This window comes from Amblyomma americanum, chromosome 10, assembly GCF_052857255.1.
Source record: "Amblyomma americanum isolate KBUSLIRL-KWMA chromosome 10, ASM5285725v1, whole genome shotgun sequence".
In the NCBI taxonomy this organism is placed as follows: Eukaryota; Metazoa; Arthropoda; class Arachnida; order Ixodida; family Ixodidae; genus Amblyomma; species Amblyomma americanum.
This window is the reverse complement of record NC_135506.1, coordinates 84309547-84327559: the sequence shown is the minus strand read 5'-3', so window position 1 is coordinate 84327559 and position 18013 is coordinate 84309547. Positions and strand designations below refer to the sequence as shown.

The following is an 18013-nucleotide window of genomic DNA, read 5'->3' as shown; positions in this document are numbered from 1 at the left end:
AGGTTCTCTCCACTTTTCGGTTACTCTCTACTCATTAAGACGAGCCTGATTATTGAAAAATAACCGGTTATCAATACTGAACTGAAGTGATTTTCATGTGTATATCATTGAGAAAAAACAACTTCTGGGCCAGAGCTCTGCTTGTCGCCTCGATCCCCGTTTCCATTCTCTTTTGTTTCCCTCTGGCGACTATCTCTCGTCTAAGACTTTTCGTTCCTCAACCCCCCCCCCCCCCCCCCCCGCCCCCCTCCGTCTCCCGAGTATTGTTCCTCGTCGCCACTCCTGCAAACGCACCGTGTGCCTGTCAAGTTCTTGGACGGCCCAGCTGTAACGTCAACCATCTTCACTTGCAAACAGGCGGGCCTCGGTTGCAATGGCTGCGAGGGGATTCAGCGTTCTTTGAAAAGGTCGTCGCGCTTTCCTGCATCCAGCTCTTCCCACTAACGCTATCCATCTGTTCGGCTTCAGCTTTCCGACCCTCTTCCCACTTACAGCTGTACTGTGAGTAGTTGCGACCGCGAGTCTTGCTCCCCACGATCCACACACACATACACACAAGCACACATATTCGCCATGCGCTTTCCGTCCGCTCTCTGGCGCGGTTGAGATGTACGCACAATAAATGTCATTGGCCATTGTTATACAAGTGAACCTTGATTTAGCTAAATACGGAGAGCGAAATACTTTCGGTGTCGCGGATTTCGCAGAGCCTGAATGCGCACAAAGCGCTGTAATCGGGGTTCAGTGCCTCGCAATCGCTCACATTAACCTCCTGGACGAGCTGTGCTAATTCTGGCAGACTGATATCTGGCGCGTATTAAAATGTAGCCAGGCAGTCTCGGAGGAAAGGGGAATAAAATTTCTTAATGCGACATCAAACATGCACCGTAGTTAGTCCTTGAACTATAATGTTTGGGCATGCCCTTTGAAGGACAACCTGTACCAGTAAACGGAGCTAGCACCCTGAAAGAGATTGTGGCCATTTTCACGGCTATGTCCAGTTATCCTCCGTTAAAAATAATTCAGCAAGCTGCAGGATACCAATGTGGAACCATAATCCTTGAGCCATTCGGTTTGTCACCGCTGCAGGGCTTCGAAACGCTCCTAAGCAAGGGATCCCAACTGAGAGTCGCAGGCAGGAAGGCGCTGGCCATGTATAGAGCCTGCATGGACGCAGAGCGCATGGGTTCCACTGATGACACCGGCATGGCGGACCTCAAGAAGGTCATGCGGGAGCGCCGCATCCCGTGGCCCGGAGAGCCCAATGCCACAGCGAGTCCACTGGGCATTCTCCTGGACTTGGCCTTCAACTGGCAGACGCCTTTCTGGTTCCACGTGCAGGTGTTGTTTTCACAAATTGTGGCATTCACAGCACGAGGCATTTGTTGGAGTGGTCCGTGGCATATCACGTCGCCAAGGTCCACGTGGGCAGCGAGAGATGATGCATTGGGGTGGAAACGGGGCAATTTCGAGCTCTGAGCGTTCTTTAAAGTGGGTTGCAAATAACACAAACGTTTATTGATTAGAGTACTTTGAAATGGTGCCGCCGCGTACGGGATATCATGCAGTGACCTTGGATCCAGCAGCTCAATGTCAAGTCTGCTAATCTGCCGCAGCGTATGTGGTATTTAATTTGATGAATTGGTAAAATTAAAGCTTACAGCAGACACCATGAAACGCAAGAGGAGCCTTTCGTCAAGTAAGGTTTTCGTCAGACAACGGAAGAATTTTGGAATAAATGATGATCCACGGATGTGTGCCATTTCAGTCGCATGATTGGCTATGTCAAGCATCGACGGACTCATTAGCAACTTGTAGTGGGTGTGGGGTTCAGCAAATAAAAATGCTTATGCGAAGAAATATCTATTTACGAAATATTTTCGTTATCCACTAGTTTTTTTTCCCTTTCGTGATCGAAAGTTACAGAGAAATATGCAGTACAAATTCAGGAATGTACATTTTTTTAGTGCGCGGTGAGTGAAATTTTTAAGCGAACCATGCTACTGATGGTCCCGGCGCTGCCGCATTCGTATGTTACCGACGACGAAGAACTACCGTTTTAATAAAATGGTAGTTAGGGCTTGTTGGTACCGGATATGAAAAGAAATAGCTCACCACAACTGTGCTGTCCTTTTCTCTGTTTTGTTGTGCTTCGCTGTGCATTAAACTGACACCATTTTAATAACACTATGAAGGGAAATTGTATTCTTGGCTGGATCCCAGGCCTCATTTCTCCAACCAAAAACAAATTCAAATGATGCGATAAGTGACGCAAACCACGAAATAAAATTCAAGGGTCCTTTCCTTAGCCTTCTCATTTTGTGCAATTGATAGCAGTCATTAATTTGACTTTTCTTATGACGGAATTCACTGAATCCACAGACTTTCAGGAGTGCAAGAGAGCTCTCCATTTTTGTTTACACAGGTGCCTTAAGATCCTAAAGTTATTTTTCAATGAAACGTTCTCATTAAATTGTGCATGCTGTGGTTTAACTTAACATATGTCTGAGTATTGTGTAAAAAAAAATAATAGTTTTAATGCATACAACTCTGCTTTATGAAGCGGTCACAAACTCTTTCTCGGTGACGACTTTAGCCATTGGGAGGCCTTTACGACGGTGTGAGCTGTGATTAGTGTTTAACTAGTACAGCTAACCGAAACGTTTATACACTTCAGAAATCAACCTACCAGCTTACATGTCTGTGCCATTTTGGTTTCAATTGCCGCGGCCCAAACTTAAAATCGCTCATATGCTGCAGGTGTGGCCGGATCATAGCGGAGACCGGAACGTGCTGATGCTTCGCTCGGGCAACTTCATGATGTTCTGGTCTAACTTCCATAAGAGCCTGATGGCCGAGCGCGTTTAGTACAACTACTACATGAGCTACTTCGAGGCCTTTGCTGGCGTTAACGAGTCGAAGCTTACTGAAGAAGAAGTCGCGAAGACAGCGGCAATGGAATCGGATATCCTCGGGCGCTTCATGGAGGTGCTGATTCGGAAAAACAAGGCAGGTGAATTAGAAAGAATTGTGAACGCACGAAAAGGAAAGCTAGCGGTCAAGAAAAAATACCATGAACTCTTAATATTCTGATAGGCGTGTACTGAAAATGATGAAAAGGAATCCCAACATCAAACGTCTCGTATGTTCTTGGTTCTGAAGAGAAATATTTCCACACATATGCTGCGAAAGCTATCGTGACATGAAAACAACAGAGAGCTATCTAAACTAATTGCTCAAACTCTGAAGCCCATAAAGCTAGGCATGCATGTAGTTATGTGGCATGTAGTTGAATCTACGCAAAGTTTCTTCTGGAGCTTCTATTGTTTCTGCAGACTCGAAACCCCTAAGAACTAATCTTTCCTTGCCCCGACGGGCCTTTGCGCAGACTCCGGCTGATTTCCATCTGTCGGAGATCGAACGCCTGACGCCGAGTATCAACTCCTCCGAGTGGTTGTCCGAGATCGGCTTGCACGCGGCGTTGTGGCCCGATTTCGGTGCTGGCGACCACGTCCTGGTAGAGGACACAGCGCTACTCACCACGGTCGACCAGCTCTTCGCCAAGTACAGCCGACGCGAGGTGGCGCGGCACATCGCGTGGTTCTTCGTGCAGGTATCCAGTCACTTGAAATGAGTCAACAGTGCTGCAAAGTTTTCGGGTCCGCAGGCTTACGGGGAGTCAAAAGAGCTGATAGGAGGACACAGTCAAACTTGACGTCCACCTGGCGACATATCTGTTTGGATATAATTTTACAAGAGGTCTACAGATCGTTTTGCCTGAGGGATGGCGTATTTCTGTAAGTGAAAATGTAAAATAGTCACAACGACATGTATACCTCTAACATTTTTTTTTCTGCAAGCAGAAAGGCAAAATATTCACTTCGCAAGCTGCAAAGCCCTTTTGGTGACATAGCCATTAGAAGCACCTACTCTTCTACCACCATCGCACTAGTGTTCGCAAGCCCTTCTAGACAATGATGGTGGCCATTTTGCATCAATTGGGAATATGCCAAGGGCACACTAGTCGTATGCAGCAAAAGTTGCGCACCTGATGGGCACATCATCGTATGAAATGCAAAATATCGCATGGTATGATTTCCTTACAGGTGTCTCTTTGTCGCATATGTCCGGTGACATTGTGACTTTCCTAGGTGATGACGTCATTTCATTCTTGACGGGGACAACAAGATATCGGGTAAACGGGGGGTTTCAACAGCTAGTGCTTTAAAGAGATTGAAACACAGAAGAGTGCAGCCGCAGAACCGGTTTTGTGCCGCAGGTGTTCGCCCCACTTGGAAACATCGAATTGCTAAAGAACAAGTTCGGTGAATTCGATCGCGGCATCAGCAATCGGCCGGTCTTCTGTGCCACCGAGGTTGAGGCATCCTACGGCGTGCTGATCAGGTTGCTGTTCCTGGAAGCACACTTCACCACAAAGGTTAGCGTCATGATATTATATGTTAAAGCAGAGACGCTTAAAACCTGCAACCGTAATCACATTTGTATTGTGTACTAACCTGAGAGTATTTTTGCTGACCGATGCTCACTTATATAGGGTTGTAGGCTGGAGTTTAGTGTTAAGAGAAAGAACCGGAAACGATCCGTAATCTCACTGGCTATATGAATCAGATATGCAAATGACTCTGGGAGCAGTGAGGGCTAATTCAGGCGATAAGAAAACTGTCACCTGACAAGCTGCAATGTGCTTTACACAATAAAGAACTTGCAAAAAGGAGTGTGTTTTAAATTCCACGCTTCCTTTAAGGGGAGACGCGGGTATTAAAATTAACATTTTTATTATTAAAAATTTAGTAATGAAATCACATGTGCATAAGGGTGTTTTCTACTTGTTTTTAAGAGATAATTAGTTTTAGTATATTTCAAACACTTTGTAAACCTTCTAAAAGGCATCTTAGCATGAATGCTTAAAACTCTGCGCTGACGAGCATTCATAGCGCGCATTACTGTACAAATTTTGGCAGATCTTAACTGATATGCCCTGTATTAAAATGGCAGCGCAGTATATCATCACATATATGGTTTTCGATTCAAGCATGTTGAACACAAAATCTGTTTGCCATGCAAGCGACGATAGTTCAAGCAAAAGTAAAAAAGATTATCGGCTTTTTTTTTTCTTTTTCTGAAAACTTACCTTTGCACTCCTAGTATTTTCCATCATTCATCCTGGATGCTAACATATGGGGTTTTCTTGGGCAGGAACTAAAGGCTTGGTTGCGTCTATCGGTCATTTTCCTAAATAAAAGCTGTCACACCATGACACTGTCAGCCGTGGAAGAGCGCAGCTCTTGCACCTCTTAAAATGACAATAAGCCAGCTTTTGTTCTTGCAGATGAATCGTTTGTTACAACCTGTTATGCCAATGAATTGTCAAAATACCACCGATCATTTACTGTCTTCTCATGTACTTTGCATCGTTTTTCATTTGTCACATACATTAGCTGCGCACTAAGTGGTTCCGGAGGCATTATTGAATGTGTCTGAGAAGTAATTTTATAGAGGGGAGGATGTCTTCAAGGTTATATTCTGTCATTTTTTGTAACGCTCATCAGTTAACGGGAGGAAAAATGAATGTAGCATACTTACTGTGCGTTTACTGGATTTTGAGTTGGTTCAGTAGCGATAACATTGAATATTTTTATAAATGCATAAATTTTCAAAGGCCCGCTCCATTGTGGACCGCACTCTGGAGGACATCACAGAATCAGCGAGGCAAAGGTTCGCCACAGTCGCCTGGGGTAGCAATTCGTCCAGTTCCAACGCTTCCGCCGCCGCCAAGAGCAAGCTGGACAAGCTTCGCGTCTCTCTATGGCCTCCCGACTCGCTGCTGAAGTGGCGTGCCCTCAGCGAGATGTACAGCAGCTTCGCTCCCGCACAGGAGTCGCTTGCCCGCTACTGGGTGCACGGCCACGAGCGCCTGAGGCAGCTCTCAGAGCAACCGCAATACGCTCAAGCGCTGGCGCAGCGAGCGAACTTCCTCATGCCATTGGTCCGTTACGACTACCTCCGCAACGTTGTGTCCGTGTCCATGGCGACGCTGCAAAGGCCACTGTTCTACCTCTACGGAACGCCCGCCATGACACACGGTGGCCTGGGATTCACATTCGCCAAGGACCTGGTCAAGGCCGTGGACAGCACGGGGCTCATGGTGAGCGGTGCAGTGCACAGGCTTTGCAGATCGGCGAATGTATACGACCGAAATGTTTGCATAATGAGCTTATAATAAATGTATCGTAGGATATATGAATATTACTGTCATAAAACAGGCGGCGTTCTGGATTGAAACTCTTGTAAGGTGAGAGGCGCACCGGAAGATTGGATGCTAGAGTGAACACTTTGTAGAATATAAAATTCGAAATTAGTGTCGACACATAGTTAAGCGCAAAGAATAATGTACCGTTTACAACGTAGTTTCGACTCCATGAATGTAAAACAAACTAGTCCACGCTTTGCGCTTCCTCTTCTGAACAACATCGGTCGGTTCCTGTCTTTCCTGCCAAACAGTCTTTCAGTACCGTCAATGCAGGCCTGGCCGATATGTCACTCCATACCAATGTTGTGGCCTAGAGCTCGGTCACTATTTTTACAAAAAACACCCATATGCGAACATATCGGAATGGAGGCATTTTTACGGATCCTAACTAATTTCTGGAAGGCGTTAAATAAACTCCACTACTAGTTGGTTATGTCTGTACTATTAAAATCCGCTCGAAAGCAGAAAAAGTTCCCTCACCAGAAAGGTCTTACACCTTCTTTGGAACGCCATATTTTTGGAGCTTCGAGGCAACATTGAAGAAATCGAACTCATCCTAAGGCGCGCCTGAAATCGCCCTGCAGGGGCGTTTTTTTTCGCTTTATCGAATTAAACTTTGCGCTGTCGGGAACGAAGCACGCAACTGACTTCTTAGAGGCATGGCTGCTGTAGCCACTTGGTCAAGGTGAATGTTGATGAAGTGATTTCAAGGAGGCACAGAGCTTCCGACTTCCGCTCCTCGCCCTCTATGATTGCAGGTCGATCCGTCCGGCCGCATCGACGATTCGTGGGTGCCGGCCGAGTGGCGTGAGTACACAGCGCAGAGGGCTCGCTGCCTTCCTTCCGGCGACGACATCTTCCCGGAGGTGCCCGCACTGCGCATCGCCCACGATGCGTTCCTGCGGCGCCGCCGTCGAGAGGCGGGTGGCACGCGCGTCTCCCCGCTCTGGTCCGACCAACAGGCACGCCCTACTTTTGCCGCTTTCAATGTGACAACCGCCAATTCAGGACTCTCGAGAGAGAGTTTGAAGTACCACCATCGGTTTATTCCGCCGTTAGTGAAACCTCTCGACCTTACTTGATGGTCATCTGGGAATGAAATTTAAGGCCTTTGTAATCAGGGATTATTATCGACCTGTGTCAGAAACTCGGCGCTCTCAAGATTGTGCCCTTTGTAATCATATCAGAGTGGGCCCGGTCCCTGTAGCACCTGATGCCCTAAAGGGGAGGCTGGAAAGGGAGGAAGTGGATAATGACTTTGTGGGGCATGACAGACTCATAGCGCGCAGTTCATTTGCTTGGGAAGCAAGCAGAAGCTCATCTTTGGATGGAAGAGGACACGAATGTTAAAATATGCAGCAAATTGCTGTCTTTAGAGCAAGCAAGCGGGCAGAACGGTATGTGCGATGTTTTGCCTGTGTCTTCGGTGCCGTCTACGTAGCAAGGCGTGCATACGGAGCCGGGACAAAAGAGTTCGCAGTCACGAGCCAGCAGCCCTCTGCACGGACGGATGCATGGCGACCATGAAATCATTCGAGAACAAAGCCGAGGAGTTACTGAATCTAACCGGCGGCGGTGTGCCTTTCAAAACTAAGTGCCGTAAGGCGGAAAAAAGACGCACTTAGCTAACTCATTAACAAGAGTGGAGGCTGCCGAAAGAAGGAGAGCGGATAGAACGAGAGTGGGTAGACACATCGCTGTGTGATTCTGACGAACAGCGAGGCGCAATAAATCTTAGATATCGTTCCGTTCCGTTGTTACGGGCCTAGTATAAAGATGAGTGGAAACAAATTTGCAATGATACTGGGGGATGCGAGGTGAAGTTGTTCGGCGTCATTGCTTTTTCTATGGCGAATGTGGCAGAGATCACTTTCTCCACTTGTTTTCACGCCTTCCCATCTCCGTTAATGTGTCCACTAGTGTGAGATACATACTGCTCTTTCTCGCCGCTCATAACCTAAAACAAGCAATTTTTATCTGGGCGCGTATAGTTACACATTTTCGGCGCCTTTGCTTTCTTGCGATGGCAGACGATAGAATGCATCTCGCATGAGCTATGCCAATCGACTCGGCCCTGTTGCTATTAACGGCGTTTGTTTAATGACCATGTAGAGCAAGAAACATATCCCGGTCATAACAACCGCATTTCAGTGGAAGAAAAATGCTAAAGGTAATGCACGTAGTGGCAGCGGCAGCAACGGCCTGTGACGGACTATACATAATCCTTTCAAACCGTGTTTTACAGCTGCTTGGCGGTGTGGCCCGACAACACTGCATGACCTGCATCTTTGCCTGCATCCCGATTGGCCCGTCCGGAGCAACGTCATGAGTGACAGCCCATGGACAACTATAAGAAGCGGTCGACGCACCAAGCTTCGCATCATTGCACGTAGTGGCAGCGGCAGCAACGGCCTGTGACGGAATATACATAATCCTTTCAAACCGTGTTTTACAGGTTGGTGCTCTTTTTCTTTTTTTTTTTGCTCAGATAGAAATAAGCTCTAAACGACTAAGTAGTTGCGAAATTTTTTCTGCTGCCGCTGCTGCTGCTGCTGCTGTGTTTTCTGTTTGATGTGTTGCGGTGTTTTCCTAGACGCTATGCCTTGTGACGTATGCCTGGCTTGCCAGCAGACTATTTCAAAGGAATCTACGGCTATAAAATGTTCTGAGTGTTCATTCTCTTATCATGCTGGCAACTGCTCAGGAGTGGGGGAAGCAGCAGTGAAATCCAAACCGGATATAGGAAAGTCATGGCTCTGCCCGAAATGTAAAGCTTCTAAACTAAGGGGGGGGCCCAAGCTCTGCAAAGGGTAAACCTGAACAAGATGCTGATATTGCGGCTAGGCTAATCGTGATGAATCGGAACATCACCGCCCTACTCCCACTTCTTGAGAAAATTGATGATCTCATGTCAGTCAAAGAAACTGTCGAAAGCATTGAGACAAGCATCAGCTTTTTGTCTGATAAGTACGATAAGGTTATCGAAATGGTTGACTCACAAAAAAAGGACATTGACGACCTCAAAGAGAGAGTGGAAAAAATCGAAACACAAACAGCGACTGAAGAAATCAAAGAACTTAAACAGCAACTAAACGACCTGGACCAATATAACCGCCGACAGAACCTTGAAATTCACGGCCTCAAGCAGACTGATGATGAAAATTTGTTGAGCAAGCTGAACGACATTGCACGAGAGTTGAACATTGAAGAAGTCACACACAGGGACATAGAAGCCGTACACAGGCTGCCGTCCAAACCCCCGAAGACACCCATTGTCCTTGTACGGTTTGCTTCGCGCGCCGTGAAAGAACAGTGGTCCGAACGAAAAGCACTTCTCCGAACGAAACTTCCCGACCTTAGTTTTTTTGACAACATGACTTCACAAAACCGGAAACTGCTGTGGCTGGCTAAGATGAGGGCAAAAGAACGTTCGTACCAGTTTGCTTGGCAAAAAACCGGCAGGATCCTTGTCAGGAAAAAGCAAGGTGAAGCGGCCATCCACATAAAGTCAGAAGATGACATCATGCAAATCGCTTGATCGCTTGAACAAGTCACGTGTCTAGAGGAGCGCCTATCATCATGGCTGAACAGTCTTGTAACTGCTGTTATCATGACACAAACTCTTTCAACAAATTGATAAAAGAGCAACCACGGAGGAAATCTATATCTCTATTCCATCTTAACACCCGAAGTTTGCAAAATAAGCATATCGATGTTGGTACATATTTGGACGCACTGAATCACAATTTTTCCATACTAGCCTTCACGGAAACTTGGTTCGAAAACGCGCAAGATGCTGTGCACTTCGACAATTATAACTGCGAAACACTGTGTCGTCAGCGGCAAAGGGGTGGCGGTGTGGCACTTTATATCAGCAGAGATATTATGTACACTGTTATTCCAGAATATACACTTATCACAGAAAACTACGAATGTCTAACAGTTGTAAGTCATGCTTTTGCAGTAGCCGTTATTTACCGTCCACCTTCAGGGTCTGTTTCCGCATTCTTAAGCTTCTTTGAAGAACTCGGCGAATACCTGCTCTCATTACATATTCCATTCGTCATGCCAGGCGATTTCAACATAAACATGCTTTCTTTCGACAATTCTTGCAATGCTTTCCTCGCGACGATGCATTCGATAGGACTTGTTAATGTGATTGGTATCCCAACACGCGTAACACCAGACAGCGAGACGTTAATTGATCTATGCCCTACAAACTGTTTAGAGGACACCGTGTGCTGTGGAGTGTTTTCAGTGAACATTAGTGACCACATGCCATTTTTTTGTTTTTTACCTATCATCCAAAGACATAGCGGACCCCAAACTGAAACATCGCGCAGATTTATCAGCGTTAATGGCATTGCGCAATTCCGTAATCTTCTATCAGAAACAACATGGTATGACGTCTTGAGCACCGACGACCCGAACGGTGCGTATAACTCCTTCATTCGTACAGTAAAAGAATCATATAATATTGCTTTCCCTCTCAAACAAATAAAAAGAAATAAGAAAGGAAGAAAACCATGGATTACAGATGAATACATCAATAGACTGAACTATAGAAATAATCTGTTCCACTCATTTATTGCGACTAAAGATAGCTCGAAATTCCGAGAATTCAAAAAGGTTAGGAATAAGTTAAACGCTGACTTAAAAAAAGCCCGTACATCGTACTACATGAGCAAGTTTACAGCAGCTTATACCTGTCCGAAAGAAACATGGGCACTTATGCGCTCTCTTGTCTGTAAAAATCAAGATTCTGTCCCCCAGCAAATAATCATTGATGGCAAAACCTATTCAGGTCCTTCACTGGCAGATAAATTTAACGGTCATTTTCTAGCATCTGGTGCGGCACAGAGCACGCAGAGCAGTTCATCTAGGACTTACATAACTAAGATAGAAACTAGTTCCATATTCTTGTCTCCAACCACGCCAAGTGAAATCGAAACAGTCATCAAAAGCCTCAAAGATACTTGCGCATGTGGTCATGACGATATTGCAGTCCGTGCGGTGAAAGGATCATGCGACATTTTGAGCGTACCCCTTTGTCATATCTGCAACTGCATAATGCGTCATGCGTCATTCCCTGATGAAATGAAGATCGCCCGAGTGTGCGCAATACATAAGAGCGGGGCAAAGAACAATATTGGTAACTATCGCCCGATATCCGTGCTTCCAGTTTTCGCGAAGGTGGCGGAAAAAATAATCAACACTAGAATCAGCAGTTTTTTGTCCTCTAAGGGTATAATTTCAAACCAACAGTATGGTTTCCAAAAAGGGAAATCCGTTGAATCAGCACTACTGAATATTAAGGAAAAAATAATAACAAACATAGAGAGACAGCTATATACTCTTGGTATATTCCTAGATTTCAGGAAGGCATTTGACTCCATTAAACACGATATATTGTTTAGTAAACTTTACGACTATGGAATCCGCGGAAAAGCTCTTGATTTTATAAAAAGTTATTTGTACAACCGCCTCCAATTCGTTAGTATTCATAACAGCAGATCAACAGCACAGGTAATTAAATATGGCGTACCCCAAGGTTCCATCTTAGGTCCTCTCCTTTTTCTCTTATATATTAATGACATTGTATCAATACCCCAAACCCCCGAAATAGTGTTGTATGCTGATGATACTAATGTGTTTTTCCATGGCAATTGTCTAATCACCCTAATGAAGAATGCCAATACATGGCTCGAAGAATTATCGACGTGGTTGCAGCATAGCCAGTTACGACTCAATACAGACAAAACCAACTACATTATCTTTCGGGCTAAAAATAAGGCGATTGACACTAAACTTAACATTAAACCGTGTTAGCGCTCAGAAATTTCTGGGTGTACATTTCCACGAAAACTTGAACTGGACACACCACATAAACTATTTGACTATGGACCTCGCGAAAACTATTGGAATGCTAAATAGATTTAAGTTTATGCTCCCAGCGTGGTTCAAACGCCAGCTTTATTATACCATGATTAATTCAAGACTGCAATACTGCATACTATTTTGGGGCACCACTACCACTGGTAATTTGGAACGTCTTCATATTCTTCAAAAGAAATGCATCCGATTCATAGAAAATGCAGCGTTGCGAGAACACACAGCTCCACTGTTCGTAAAAAATGAAATACTTGCAATTACAAGTATATTTCGACAGCGCTTGGCACTGAACATATTCACTCACATAAAAAAGTAACCTAAATTCATTTCTTGGGAAGTACCGACGTCAAGAATGCGGCTATAACTTTAGGGCAAATTCATTTGTTAAGAAAAAAGTCAGAACTTCCTATGGTACACAATCGTTAGACTACCAGATTCCTGTCCTTTTAAATTTGTTTCCAGAGCTTATTGACATCGCAGTGAATGTACAGTCACCGTATACTTATAAAGCACGGATAAAAAAAGTACTCCTGGTAGAAAAAAAATGACCTGTCTCCTTGTTATCTCATTTAGGTTTGTGTTTCGTTTGTATTGCTGTTCCTTGTTAGATTCTTGAAATATGTCGATACAAATGTTGCTTCTTCAGGCTTTTGACTCTGTAATAATTTTCTGGTTAGGAGCTAATCTTTTGTTGAGAAAAATATTTATGCAACTGCGGTTCTTACCTTCTGACACAATAATAACTAACAGGTTGTGATGTAAGCTTTTTTTTTTGTTTTGTGAAGAAAATTTCTGTTGTTTTCTGTAGTACTTACGGTTTTAATTTCATATAATGCTTGTTCACAATGCTTCTGTTTTCTACACGTAATGAATGGTACAATATATTTTTTACAACGGCTTTTGTAGCATAGAGAGTGCAATGTATCTCGCCAGGAGGCGAGGCCTTGTCAGGCGTAGATGAAACGCCTTTTGCCTCGTCTTCCTTGGTAGAATAATCCTCTTTTAAACTCTCTTGCTCATGATGTATACTTGCTTTCTACCTGAAATAAAGTGAATTTGAATTTGAATTTAGTTCTGTGCAGTGCAAGTTCGAGTTATTATTCCCGCGTGATACAAAATAATCCGGAGGCCGCCGCTCCAGCCTGTAATTCTTACCTTTTCATTGCTTCCTGTATTGCTTTCCTGATGGTATATGGTTAACGTGCCTTGATCTTAACTATATAATTTTAAAAACTGCAATTTTGTGGTTTAAATTTGTGACAACAATATTTTTCATCTAAATTGCTCACTAATACAAAAACATGGTGAAACCTAGTGTGGAAGTCACTTTTCACGTTGAGACTAATGATCTCTTATATGCAAGAGAATTAGTGTAAGAAACAATCCAAGCTGTCGACAAACAGCACACCGCCTGTTATAAGAACACCATTGTCCTTCATGAAGACGGTTTGCCTCAATCACATTTGCGCATCATATTACATCGCATTGAATTAGGCGGAAGGGTTCCAGAGGTATTTATATTTATTTTAAAGCCCACTGTGGTAAAAAGGTTTTAACTGTCCTCTGCAGGACGGCAGAGTCTTCAGGTGCAAATTTCGAACTGTGTGGGCATCTGCCACAACACAGTACGAATCGCTCAGATAATACAATCGGCACAATGAGAAAGACTCATGCGAAAAGCGTGTTGTTCTCCCGTCTGTGTCTCTGAAAGCATCGTTAAAACCTTGGGCTTTTTTAAAGGCGCGCTTTGAGATTTTAGTGCTCAGGCACAAATTGAAACTCATCATGAAGCAAGTAAAGACTCAGTAGCTGTCTTACTTGCAGTGTGCAATTTAACTATATTTTTACCTACTATAATTTAAAGGGCACTGACATTTGAAAGCACGTTTAGTTTTTTCATTTACGCTGCTTCGGCAGGCAGCTAGCTCTGTAGACATACGATTCCCAGGAATATATTACTATTTTTTTTGTGCGGAGACTAATGCCCTCTATGGCTATTTCATTCCATGTGAACATTTTAGCTGGCCTGTGAGCGAATGGGTAGCAGTAGGAGTAAAAGAGCGAAGAGATAGAAAGATTCGCCACAGTACAGACCTGAGGAATAATTTTGACGATCTTGGGTTATTAAACGTGTGCCGAGATTGCACAATATACGACTATCTTTCGAATTCCACTTGGATCAAAACATTACTGCCTCAACCAAGAGTTAATCCCGACTGTTCTTGCTCGGAATAAGAGCGCTCAAAACATTCAAAGAGTAACACAGTTTCTCGCAAACACTTGCTGCGTGACATTGATGACAACGTCACGATTTAAATGAACTTCCTAATCACTGGTCGAAAATGGATGCCGGTTTGATCTAGCCGCACATATCCGCGTCCCTTCTTTGACGAGTTTCCTTTGTCACACGCAGGTGTTCTTCACCACGGCGTGCTTCAGCATGTGCGGCCGCAGGGGCTCTGCCGGCAGTCTGGAAGGAGACTGCAGCAAGGCGGTCAGCAACCTATCGCCTTTCGCTTTGGCCTTCCACTGTCCCAGTGGCTCACCCATGAACCCGGAGAGGAAGTGCACCTACTTCGAATAACCCGCACCCCTTCTCACCGAGAGCAATGCTTAATATCTTGCTCCGTCCAAGTTCTCCGTTTTCGATGCGAAATCTGTGTGCACACTGAAGTACGACTTCTGTGAAATTGACTGCGCGAAGGCATTAACTTCGCTTGTTCTCAGCTGTTTCCTGATATTGGTGATGTAACCCATAACTACTGCCCTGCTCTATTTGAACGGTTGCCTACTCTTCACATTTGCATCTAGTCGTTGTTCTGCTAATTGTGTTGCTAATAGCACAGAGAACTTGTGAAAGCGTTTGTGAGAAAACGCTACTATGCTGTGAGGGTGATGAGGATCACTCGAGTGATGTTTAGTGAATGTCGCTGCTCAGCACCTGATTTTCTGTGTGTTGACAACCGAGCTTCAGGTTTTCTGCATTGATTTCGCCTGTTACATAACGAGGGAGCTATTGTGCTCTACACTTTTCTATTTATTGTCAACGCTGTGTTTGTGTCGTGGTGGATCAGAGATGATATGTGCAACTAGGTAGTGCAGTCCTGGACAAATGTATGCGGGAGTCAGATTCGAGGTTTGAAAAAAAATGATTTTAGCCGGATAAGGCAGAATCATTTTAATGAAAAGGAAATATTTATGCGGATACATGCGTACTCTATCCAATGGAAACGATACAACCTAACTGGATAGCGAGATGGAGCAGAAATCTTCTTTTAAGAATCCGCATCCTGCAAACTTTTGTCCATGACTGTGCATGAATAAGATGCTAGTGTTAATAGCTTGATATGTTCCCTGTAACTCTACAGAACAAAGTATGATCTCGTCTCAATTGAGAGGTGAGAGGAAATCTGAGCCATTAAGGCTTTGGTTGATTGTTACGAGAGAAGGCGATCAGACATGTTTATCTTCCAATACGAGCATTCATTTATTTGGAGCTCATTATCATTACACATGATTTTGTACGCATGTTTTTAAGTCTTATTAGGCCATTACAGCTATGTGCAACCCTGCGCCAATCTGTGAGGGCGTGCATACTGCAAATTTCTAGCATTTCTTCGCGGTGTTTTTATGCTTATTGATGTTTTGACCTCCAAGTTGAGCACAATTGTTACTCTGGGCTATTATGTATGTCACTGTAGTCAAAAAAAGGCTGTGTATTGTTTTTATGCCTGCGCTACTTTGTCTATTCGTAGAATTTCGTCCTCGACTTTTCTTTCTGAAATTGCTCTGTGTAGCTCAATTTTCCTTTCACACAAATAATTTTCAATAAATCTTTATATGAACGCTCCATGGTCCATACCATACCATGCCGTCCACCTGGAGTCCTTTCATGGGTGACGGGATCGCAATCAAAGAATTTTCTGCTGTTTTCCTTATCAACCTTTTCTATTAAATTGCCGAGACTCGCTCCCTTGGCGAATATAATTGACGGCTGCTCGAATGCACGCTTTCGAAGCTCGCAGGCTTCAAGTCAGTACCGGTCCCCCCCCCCCCCCCCCTAAAAACAAACAGTCCTACAGGTAAATAGCGTTTGTGTCAGTGCCTCATCAATCATATTATGGGACTCCAGTGGATTCTGCTCAAGAGTTTTTCTGAAAGATGCATTAATGGGATTGACTGTTAACTTGTTTTCCTTGGCTCAATCAGCTTTCGACTGCACACTCCTGGATGCCACAAATTCACCTGTTTGGCTTCTGAAGAGAGTGTAATCTGAGGGGATTCTTAAACGCTGTCGGATAGGATATGAGCGGGTGGCCCTCTAGTGGCCACTCCTCGCCCTTTTCAATATTGCTTGGCATGTTCTTCTGCCTGACCATGACATTAAGTACCGACAACAGTCCCCACCATCGACCCCACACTCTGGCGAGGGGAGGTTTTCAGGGAGCCAAAGCTCGAGGAAATAGAGGATATATGTCAAGAGGAACATGAAAAGACTAATGTCGGGCTAAACGTCGTGCATCACTGCATAGAAATGTTCTGTATATTCTTGTTTTGGGCATCTTCCCAATATCAGATATTTGGAAGAATACCCTTTCTTTCCCCGCGTGTTTCTTTTACCTTTGAAAATTCGGAAATTTTATAGTTTTAAATCAAAGAAAAATGGCTGCTGCAATAACACAGCACCGGCGGTTGCGGTAACAGCGGCTCTCTCCGGTGGCAGCGCAAACCCCGTGACTTCTGGTTTTTAACCTTAGCCGAGAGATGGCAGCACAGTTAATGTTAACGAATGCAGGAAGCACAGCTGGCGGGCAGAGGAGTAAGGAGGAGGAAAAACGTGTTTCAGGACAGCACTAAGGCCCAATTAAGAAGAGCGCTTGTTCCGCAAGGTCGCGAGGATAATCTGCCACGCCCGTGTGAAGTCAAGCACTCCAGTAAAAAGGGGGAAGGGGACGCAAATAAGGAGAGGCAATGACGATGTTACACGAGTAGAGAATGTGATCGGTTCCTGCCTTGACCGTTGTACAGTTGGGACATCGAGCTGTGTCACGTAATCCGAAGCTGTAGAGTATTAGTGGGGTGAAGAGTGTGCTTGAACTTAGCGAAGGACGCATGCTTGTTCCGTCTTCAATGACGGGTGAGGTTGGAGTAACATTTTGCGATTTTTCCTGGTGTTCCAGTAGTTTTCAGCTATTTGCACATTGTATGTTGCAGCGTCTTCCACTGGCGTTGTATTTGGACAGGAGATCGAAGGCACCTGCAGTTGATGTCGCGGGCCGGTTGTTGAGCAACTCATTTCTCTCGATCCCAGCATGACCACGTGTCCAACGTAGGGTGATTGTAATGTTCGGATTACTGTTATAGGATTGCACTAAAATGTCATGTGGGTGGGTTTCCGGTAGTCTGCGTTTTATATTGCGGACGGCTTTGCAGGAGTAGGTATTGATGCTTTTGTTAGTGGTGTGATGTTTATTTAGTAAAGATGCGTCCCCTGTGGCACATATCGCGTGACTTTCAAGTGTTGTTATGTTGGAAGGGTTAGAAAATGGCCCACCTGTGCGGGTGATTTGGTTCTCTCTGTCCGGATGCGTATATTGCACACGCTCCTTACCCCTTATTAAGCCCTGTGGTGTTCTCGTATACCGTCATACATGTCTTGTGGGTCTGCGGTGTTGGTTTGCATGCTTTTGATGTTCACCGTCATGAAGGTGTGGTGCTGCTTTTTGGTAGGTTTGAAAATGCCATGTGGCGCGGTAACAAGACATGCACTTTATTTTCACATGTTTCTTTCTGCACATAGTGTATCGATGCCCTATCCGTCCTTTCTTTTTTCTCCCTATATCAACCCAC

At 44.6% G+C, this 18013-nt stretch overlaps 1 protein-coding gene across 1 annotated transcript; it reads left to right on the top strand.

Moving 5' to 3' along the window:
* The first annotated feature begins 3109 nt into the window (after positions 1-3109).
* Positions 3110-7353, top strand: LOC144108490 (endothelin-converting enzyme-like 1). Its single transcript, XM_077641711.1, has 5 exons — positions 3110-3142; positions 3389-3613; positions 4280-4438; positions 5681-6166; positions 7030-7353. The coding sequence occupies exons 1-5, from the start codon at positions 3110-3112 to the stop codon at positions 7351-7353; spliced, it is 1227 nt and encodes a 408-aa protein (XP_077497837.1).
* The last annotated feature ends 10660 nt before the right edge of the window (positions 7354-18013 follow it).